Below are 9,789 nucleotides of genomic sequence, written 5' to 3' on the forward strand. Positions count from 1 at the left end.
CTATCACTGTTTCTTCCTCTCCCACGATAAGGCCTTCGTTGTTGAGGGCAATCTCGACTCAGATGACCTTGCTCACCACAATTATAGCATGTTCTAGTTTCTTGTATCCTTGTCATCACAAAAGCTGGAGGAGGTGGAGATGAAGTATCACCTTTTATCAGCTTCAGTCTAGTCTCTTCTTGTGCCATTGCAGCTATGGCTTCTTCGAGACTTGGAAGACTGGATTGATGAAACATACTAGCACGCCTTGCCTCAAAATCTGGATTCAAACCTCTCAAGAATTGAAGAACCCTTCTTTTTTCTATCCATTTCTTTATCCACACTACACATTCAGTGTGTGGTAGCTCAATAGGATCAAAATGATCCACATCAGCCCACAACCGCTTCAAAGCTGCAACATAATCCATTAAGGAGAGGTCCCCCTGCTTCATAGTACTAATTCTGTTCTCAGTCTCAGCTAATAGCATCACATTACCAGCTCCTGAATACATTTTCGACAAGGCCTCCCATATTCCAGCTGCACTCGTGATAGTATCCACGGAGCCTGCTATGGTAGGAGATAAAGAGCTCAACAACCATGCAGCCACCAGAGAGTTTATAGCCTCCCATGTTTTCCAGTCATTGCTCGACTTGTCTTCTGGCTCAATTGATTCTCCAGTGACAAAACCTTCAAGTCTCTTTGCCTTCAGTAATAACATTGCTCTTCTTGACCACGGCAAGTAGTTTCTAATGCCTTCCAATTTAATGTCATTTGGCATTAGCTCAATTTTCTGGACAGGTTCCATATACGATACAATTTCCTTGCTTGAAGATGGAGTCTCATCTTTCTTCGCTGTAAGCAGTTCCACCAGCTTCCCAAGGACTTGTTCAATGCCTTGTTGTTCCCCCATTCTGCTCAATCAGCAGAAGCTCCAGTCACTTTCCTGCAGCTCCTCCGCTGCCTGTTCTTCTCCTCCTTTGCCTTGTGCCCAGACAGCAGCCAAACCTACAGAGCCGCCCCCTTTTTTTCCTTGCTGCACTCACCGCAGACCTCTCTCCGTTGGCCGCCTGCACGGACTTGGTCGTCTTCGGCGGCGCCGCTCGTCGCTAATCACCAGCACCCGCTACAGATCTTCCAACACGAGCAGATCCTGCGAACTAAAGACCCCGACTACTTCTTGCCGGTGTTCTTGCCGCCCTTGGCGCAGGCGCCTCCCGCGGCCTGCACCGCCTTCCTGGCAGCCTTCTCCTGCAGCGCCTTGGCGTCGTCCGTTCCGGTGTCCTCCGGCAGCCAGATCTCGCGCGCGAACGACCGTTGTGCAGCGCCGACGGAAGTGGAGGAGAAGGAGGCCGAGCAGGAGAAGCAGCTGCTACCGCACGCGCGGAAGGATGACGCACCCGCCGCCGCCGAGGAAGACGAAGCGGATTCGGAGGAGACCGAGCGCCGCTACAGTCCAGCCGGAGCACCACCTCAGCAGCTCCACGTGCACCGACTCGTCGCCACCACAATCGCCTCCGAGAACCTGGGCTCCGATACCATGTTGTATTCCGTGGAAGTCTGTAGAATATAGGTTGAGGTCGTTCAGACTCCCTGAACACACCTCCCCCTCTCTCTTTTATTGGCATTTTATGCATTTGGGTCCTTACAAAATCTTCTAATAACACACACACACATACACCAACAGATACAATATGAAGACTATCAGTTATGGGTATCAAAGTGAATTTATCTCCGTATTTCATTCAACCGACCCAATCATTCTATCAGCTTCTGCCAGATCAACTGATATACTTCTTTGGGCCGAAGATGTTAAAAGCTTTGGATGGACAATCGTATTTAAAATGTAAGTATAATAAAATATAGTAAACGATTTCTGATATGGCAACTCTAGCTCACGCTAACCTGGCTCATGGGCTATATCTTTACTTTTAGGCAGCTAGGGCTTACAACAATTTTGACAAAAAAAAATCTTGCAGATCCATTGGTGCAGGAATTACAGATATGTGTATGAGTGATGATGGAAACTTCCTTGCCGCTATTGTGTAAGTTTTTTCTGTTACAACTGTATCTTCAAACACTAGTCATTGTGTAAGGAGGTTTTTTTACAACTTTATCAAAAGAAAACTTAAAAATTGACTATGATCAGGGAAAAGCGCTTAATGATATGGAAGTATTGTTGTGTGGACGTACATGAGTCTTCATGCTTTTCAAAGTAAGCATTTCTAAGTTATTATAATAATTTACTTTGCTTTATCGCTAAGATCTAACAAGTTGGCTTTCAGGTTAGAAGAGATACAATATGAGAATGATGATGACATTAAAAGAAAAAAGGGTGTTTCACTATCAAAACATTGTGAAAACATAATATCGTTGAAATGGTCGAGGTATGTAACTGCACGTGTTTGTTCTTTGAGTAATATAAGCCTTGTAGGACTAACATGTAATTACAAATATTTGCAGCGAGCTTGACTTATTGACTGGTTCGTCTGTCGGGACCATATGTGTCCATACTCATCCTGCACTGAAAGAAAATGTAATAAAGCTTTGGGGTACTGAAAATCTATATTTTACATGTTAAAAATACTGGTTCTTATGTTTGTAATATCATGTTTGCAGGTCCATATTTCTCTGGATACACCGTTTGAGGTGCTTTATTTTCGCTGGAGCTATGTGCATGCACATAATAAAAGTGGACCTGTGAAATGTGTTTCATGGATTCCAAGAGTAAGTTTTATTATTGTTGGTTTTAATATGTTTCCTTCGAGAAGCATTTAACTAAAGCTATTTTTTTTTTTGTGCAGAAACCTTCAATGTTGGCAGTAGCTGGTAATGACGGGGTAGTCATTGTGTGGGAACTGGTGGATGCTGATTTTGATAACCCTCACAATCGAAATTACATGAAAGAAATCAATTACTTCTACCCCGGACGTAGAAGCTCTGTAGGAGATGAAGTTTTATGCTATGATGTGGCTTCAATCGAATCAATCCCAGACTTTGGTAGCACCTCAAGTTTCAAAAGTGAGGACACATCTGATGTTGATGTTGATGATGATCGTGATGAGGTGGAGGATGAGCAAGACGAGGAGCAGGACCAGACTGATGCTACATCAACTGCAGTACGGTTGAAAGTTCAACATGTTCTAGAGAAGCAGGTGGATCTTGAATCAACAGTATCTGAAGTGTTTAACAATGTTCAAGATGTTTTAGAAAAATTGAGAGCTCTAGAAGAAATTGCTGATGGGCATGATGATAAGTTATTTGAATTGGTTGGATCCCATACAGAAGCTAAGGAGAAGCAGGAAGAAATTGAAGAATCAGTGGGAGAGGTTATGCTGAAACTGCAGGACCTCGAAAAAGTGATTGAGAACACTAAAACTGAACTAACTTCTATGGTTCAACTTATTCTTCCTAGATTAGCTACACTGGAGGGAGAAGTGAAGCTACATAAGGCTGAAGTGATAGCAGCATTTCAAGGAGTTATTCAGAAACCAGTGGAGCAGGAAGAGATGACAAAGAAGGAGAAGTTTGAATTGGTTTCCAAAATTCAGGAGATGCTTCAATGTCACAAAGTTGATGTTTTTGCCAAACAGAATAAGATGGAAGCATCATTCTTAGCTCACTGTCAGAAGCTGGACACTACATTCGTTCATAAGCAAAATAGTTTGGAACAGAATCTCATCCGACAGATGAAGCAATTGGAGGAGTCTATGCAATCAAGGCTTCACCTAATAGAGGAGGAAAACCTAAAAAAGCACAATGAGATGACTGAAAAGTTTGACACAATGATAGGGCTTCTGCAGAAGTTATCTGACACCTCATCCCAGTAAGTACCAAAGGCTTCCTGACTCAATATCTAATTTGTAGGACATAAAGCTTTGCCTGTATTTTGCTACAAAAAATTAGTACTCGATCTGTTTGATTCAAGTTGGTCGATCTTGTACTTCAAATTGAATATGTTATTATCTTCGCCTCATGGTTTGCGACATGAATAATTCCTGCAAACAAAACAAATAATCAAGAATTGTGAAGCTGCTGTATGGCAGTGAATCGTTCCTGCACCATCTGACTGGGTTGCTGGCCACTGATCATGGCGTTGAATGTTGTTCTTCTAGCCAGAGTTTGAATAAGTTACTTTGCTCGCACCGATCCATAACACAATTCTTAAAAGAGGTTGATCTGAAAAACATTCTTCCTGGGTATGCCTGAGCAGTTAATGGTGTTGTACTGAAATTGCTTCCACTGTTTCGTAACACAGTTCTTAAAAGAGGTTAATCATAAATTATAGCTACCTGCAAAAAAATTCTTCATCCCGAGAGGTTAATGGGGATGGACTGAAATTAATTAATGACATGTACAAGTTGGTTCAAATTCATTTCGGCCCAAAAACCAGGGTTTCGTGAACATAAACTAAACTAAATCCATTAATTTGTATGAAGGAAAAATGTCAGATCCATATAAACGATAGAGATAAATGTGGGAATTTATTTCTAACTCATAATTATCTCTCTAATTCTTTATCTTACAAAGAAAAGAGTTTTTCTTATTGCTAGGTTTATGTCAGTGCATTGCTACGGCCGCCCAAAAATTATAACTCATTAATACAAGAAGTATGCAACATCTCGTATAAAAGAAAATCATCATAAGTTATTAAGCAATATGGTCATTCAACAAGCAAAGAAAGAATAATGTGTAGCTTAGTGTGCAACACCTTGTACAAAACAAACTCATCAAGTACAAAAGCAATAGTGCCATATGGTCATTTTTCAAGCAAATAACGAACAATGTATAGCTTTTTATATGCATTTTTTTGTTTTTATTTAAAATAATGCTATGTACTCCCTCCGTTCCAAATTATAATTTGTTTGACTTTTTCAACCATGACTTTGATCACTCGTCTTATTGAAAAAATCATAAGAAAATTAAAAAAATAAGTCATATGTAAAGTATATATATGATAATAAACAAAACCATAATGAAAATTTTTATTTTTTTCACAAGAATTTTGAATAAGACAAGCGATGAAAGTTGGGGTTGAAAAATTCAAACGGATTATAAATTGGAACGGAGGGAATATATTATTGCTAATGAGTTGCAGAATGAAGTTCTAAAAGACATGAAGGAGGCACACTGGAAATTCCTTTACAGCTCCTTTATTGTTAACACAGTTTTGAGATGGTTGCAAATTGAAAGGATTGAAAGTAGAAGTAATTAACCTGTTTGCTTCGGATTAAAGCCAGTTGTTTGAACTGCTGCAGCTACAATCCATAGAGACAAAAACACTGTAGAAGCAGTAGAATCCGGTACGGATTAAAGCCAAGCGAACAGGCTGAATGATGTTATATTAAGATAATAGTAGCGAACCGTGTTACGCTTACAACTAACAATATCAAAGTATTTGCAAGAGATATTTGAGGTAGCAGATTGATTGAACGACATTCAGTTAATTCCATTGGAGGCATCTTGTTGCTGATCCTTGTGCCAGTATTGAACACCCAAAAAATCACATTAATCGTGTGGGATTGATCTCAGTTAGATAAGTAAATGCAGCTGTTTGATCAAAACAAGTACTACCTCCATTCTTGAATATTGTCGCCGGCTAGTTCATTTTTCAACAAAAACACGACAAATAAAAAAGAACGGATGGAGTATATGTTTGGTACTACGCAATAAAGAAAAGATAGCAAGAAATATTCACAAAAATTCTTGGATGGAACCCGTGAATTGAACTCATCGACTACAGTCAATCATGCTAATTATATTTTTTCCCCCCGGCACCAAGTGAAATCTACCAGAAGCAAAGCTTTCTTGAAACTGTCACATTTTTTATTTCTTTGATTTGACAAATCAGAGTAGATAAAAAATAAAAGAAAGATATACTTGTGCCTAATAGTTAGAAATTTCATGAATTACTTTGCGTATACCACTTATGAAGCTCCACATCTACCAAAAAAGTTAGAAGCTATGAATTTCAAAGTGTGCTTTACAGCTAAACTTATGATCTCCCAGTCAATAATATAAGAATCCATAAAAGCATTGTTCTTGATCCTTGCACAACTCAATATATAAGTTACTGACCACCTAAAAAACTGCTGACCATAGCCTCCTTCGTGTTTGCTTGAACTGAACGCCAACTAAGGACCTGATAAGCTGTTGACCATAACCGTATTTCTTCCTGGTTTTTCCCTGCAGTTCAAGAGAATTACATTGTAGATTGCCAGGTCTGATATGAAATACAAGAAATAATAAGCATACGGGGGACATGCATATCATCGTGCACCAATAGTTATGATGCATGTGAGCATATGGGCGTGAACATTTATACATTGACATTTCAGATTCCTTTGTTTTAAACAATCTATCCCACAACCGAAAAAGGAGCATATTTAACTTAAAATGGGTTTATGCTTTAGAGCTGTCGGTGTTCTTATTTCTAAATACGACCCGAATGGGCACATGAATAAATCAGATTGTTAGGATCGTAGATGAGAAAAAGAGACACAGAGTTTAACGTGGAAAAAACTCCCTCAATGTGGAGGAGAAAAAAACCACGGGAAAACAGATCTATTATGTGGTGTATTGTACAGGGTACAAGGGGGCCTATTTATATAGGCAAAGGAGATAGAGATAGGGTCATATGCAACAAATCTCCCCTTGACACTAAATCTATAAAACTGTTTCCCCAAACACCACTAGGGTGCTAAGCTCCACGAACACCTACCAAGTCAAGACAATGCTTGAACTTGGTATTAGATAATGGCTTTGTAAGCATATCTGCAGGATTTTTATCTGTATGTATCTTGTGCACTTTAATCTTGCCTTCAGCAACAATATCACGAATAAAGTGGTACTTGATATCAATATGCTTGGTCTTGAATTGGTACATATCATTCTTGGTCAAACAAATAGCACTGTGACTATCACAATAAACCTTAATGACATCCTGAAGAACTCCAAGTTCAGAAATAAGACATCGCATCCAAACAGCTTCTTTTAACCCCTTCTGTAGATGAGACATATTCTGCTTCAGTAGTAGAAAGAGCGGTAACAGACTGAAGTGAAGCCCTCCAACTCACTGCAGAACCGCATAATGAAAAAACATAGCCAGATATGGAGCGCTCTTATCAAGATCACCAGCAAAGTCAGAATCAACAAATCCCTCAACAAATCCCATAACATCAATTTCCTTCACTGAATTCTTGTCAAACAATAATCCAAAATGAGAAGTACCTTTCAAGTAGCGAAGAATCCACTTTACTGCATTTCAATGTTCTTTACCAGGATTATGCATAAATCTGCTAACCACACTAACAGCATGAGCCAAATCAGGTCTTGTACAGATCATAGCATACATGAGATTCCCAACAGCATTAGAATACGGAACGTGAGACATGTAGTCTTTCTCACTTCAGTAACAGGACATTGCCTCGATGACAATTTAAAATGTGAAGCAAATGGTGTAGCAACAGATTTGCAATTACTGAGATTGTACTTTTCAAAAACTTTCTCAATATAACTTTTCTGAGATTGAAAAAGAGTACCAGCACGACGATCACACTGAATTTCCATCCCAAGAATCTTCTTTGTTGATCCAAAATCTTTCATATCAAATTCATGACTAAGTTGAGCCTTCAATTCAACAATCAACGACTTGTCATGAGAAGCAATCAACATAAAGCAGTAGATACACAAAAGATCCATTAGGGAACTGCTTTAAATAAATACAATGATCACAATTGCTTCAAGAATAACCATTTGCAAGCATGAACGAGTCAAACCTCTTATACCACTGTCTAGGAGCCTGTTTCAAACCATAAAGAGATTTCTGTAAATGACAAACTAAATGCTCTTGACCAGGAGCAGAAAAACCCTGAGGTTGTGTCATATAAATATCCCCATCTAAATCTCCATGAAGAAATGCAGTTTTAACATCAAGTTGCTCTAACTCCAAATCAAATAAAGCAATAATAGCAAGCATAACTCGAATAGAAGTGTGACGAACAACAGGAGAGAACACCTCATTGAAACCAATACCTTCACTTTGTTGAAAACCTTTCACAACTAAACGAGCTTTAAATCTTGCAGGTTCAACTCCAGATATACATTCATTCTTCTTATAAATCCACTTGCACTTTAAAGGCTTTTTACCTGCAGAAAGCTCAACCAATTTCCATGTAGAATTCTTCTGAAGGCTCTCAAATTCATCATTCATAGCAACAAACCACTTGGATGAATTATCACAGGAGATAGCTTCCGAATAAGAAGAAGGTTCAAATGCAACATTAGTTTCTTGAGCAGCAATGAGAGCATAATGAGCCATACTATCAGTGTCACGATATCGATGTGGCAAAACAATATTCCTTCTAGGTCTATCTTGAGCAATAGAGTGATTGTTGCTAACAAGAGGTACATAAACTGAAACTAACTGTGTAATAGGAGTAACAGAATCAATATTAATAGATACGTCTACCTCAAGATTCTCATCAGTAGTTTTAGACATAGATGTGGATGAGGAACCACTATCAGAAACACCTCCAGAGGAAGAAAATGTACTTTCATCAAAAGTAATGTCGGTGTTTTGGACCGGGGGCCCTCAACCGACGAGTGAATTAGTGCTGCGTGCCCCTGTCCGGATGGGTTGATGCAAGAAGAAACACAAGATTTATCCTGGTTCGGGTAAGAGAAGGCCCTACTTCCAGCAGAGGGGGGATGAGACTTATATTATCTTGCACTTAAGTGCTTGTAGTAGGGGGTACAAGCTGAGAGAGGGAGCGGGTCCCAGGTCTCTTAAGAGTGGTGGAGTGTTGTGCTATATGGGAGCGCTGTGACTGCGTATGCATGAAAGCATGAAAGTGTTCCAGCATGCCTTGGGAAGGCCTTGGGCTCCTCCTTTTATAGGCGCAAGGAGAAGGCCCAGTTGTACAAGGGGTGTTGCTAAACACTGTCGTGGACGGCGGAGGCGTGTCCGAGCCCTGTAGCAGCATGGCCGGCGGTGCAGCCCTTGAGTCCGAGCCCTGTAGCAGCATGGCCGGTGGTGCAGAGGCGAGGCCGAGCCCTGTAGCGGCGTGGCCGGCGGGATAGCCTTGGAGTCTGTGCTGCGAGACGTCTGATCCGTGCAGCTTATCTTTGACCACGCAGAGAGCCGAGGGTCGGTCGGCAGTATGGGCTCATGTCCGAGCTCTTCATTATCCGGGGTGAAGTAGATTTGACACCAGTCTTGTCGTCCTGTAGTTATCTTATGCTCGACGGGGTTTCCGGAAGATAAGGCGGCGCCGTATTTCCTGCCAGAACAGTCGTCCGAGGCTGGCTCGGGCGAGACGGATATTTTTTTCGAGGCCGAGGCTGGGGTAACTACTGTTGTTAGTCACACCCGGGTGGTTGACACAGTGGCCGGAGTGGAGAAATAGTGCACTGTATCCGCGCTGGGACTGTCAGTATGGGCTGTAAAAGTATATTGGACCGGGGTCATGTCATACTTTGTTGACTTTACCGCCCGCAGCGGGATAAGCGGTCGTACACCCGGCATTAAATGCGCATTGGGGGGCGGTCGACATGGTCGGCCGAGGCAGGTACGCGCCAAAACCCTGCCCAAGATGCCCTCGGGCGGGGCGGTAAGTCGTTCCTCGCCCGAGGGTGACCTCGGGCGAGGCGGTAAGTCGTTCTCTGCCCGAGGGTGGCCTCGGGCGAGACGAGAAACCGCGCAGGACCACTGTTCGTCCGAGGCTGGGCTCGGGCGAGGCGTAGTCGTGTAGTTGGTACGTGGAGCCTCGGGCGAACCGTGGTTCCGGTCCTGTGTGATTTAGGGAAGGTAG

General features: G+C 41.5%; 1 protein-coding gene across 1 annotated transcript; it reads left to right on the forward strand.

Moving 5' to 3' along the window:
• The first annotated feature begins 1,664 nt into the window (after nt 1-1,664).
• Nucleotides 1,665-9,219, forward strand: LOC103630305 (uncharacterized). The gene is made up of 7 exons (XM_020544837.3): nt 1,665-1,823; nt 1,957-2,022; nt 2,127-2,192; nt 2,263-2,364; nt 2,441-2,513; nt 2,597-2,704; nt 2,782-9,219. Exons 1-7 carry the CDS (start codon nt 1,672-1,674, stop codon nt 3,805-3,807), a joined length of 1,593 nt encoding a protein of 530 aa, XP_020400426.1. The 5' UTR covers nt 1,665-1,671; the 3' UTR covers nt 3,808-9,219.
• The last annotated feature ends 570 nt before the right edge of the window (nt 9,220-9,789 follow it).

Source organism: Zea mays, chromosome 1 (genome assembly GCF_902167145.1).
Source record: "Zea mays cultivar B73 chromosome 1, Zm-B73-REFERENCE-NAM-5.0, whole genome shotgun sequence".
In the NCBI taxonomy this organism is placed as follows: Eukaryota; Viridiplantae; Streptophyta; class Magnoliopsida; order Poales; family Poaceae; genus Zea; species Zea mays.

What these genes read in the sequence shown, in the direction of transcription:
- LOC103630305 (XM_020544837.3), top strand. Translation starts at nt 1,672, where the DNA reads ATGAAGACTATCAGTTATGGGTATCAAAGTGAATTTATCTCCGTATTT. An exon ending in TGGACAATCGTATTTAAAAT is followed by an intron (nt 1,824 to 1,956) that starts GTAAGTATAATA and finishes AAAATCTTGCAG; the next exon opens with ATCCATTGGTGCAGGAATTA. An exon ending in AACTTCCTTGCCGCTATTGT is followed by an intron (nt 2,023 to 2,126) that starts GTAAGTTTTTTC and finishes GACTATGATCAG; the next exon opens with GGAAAAGCGCTTAATGATAT.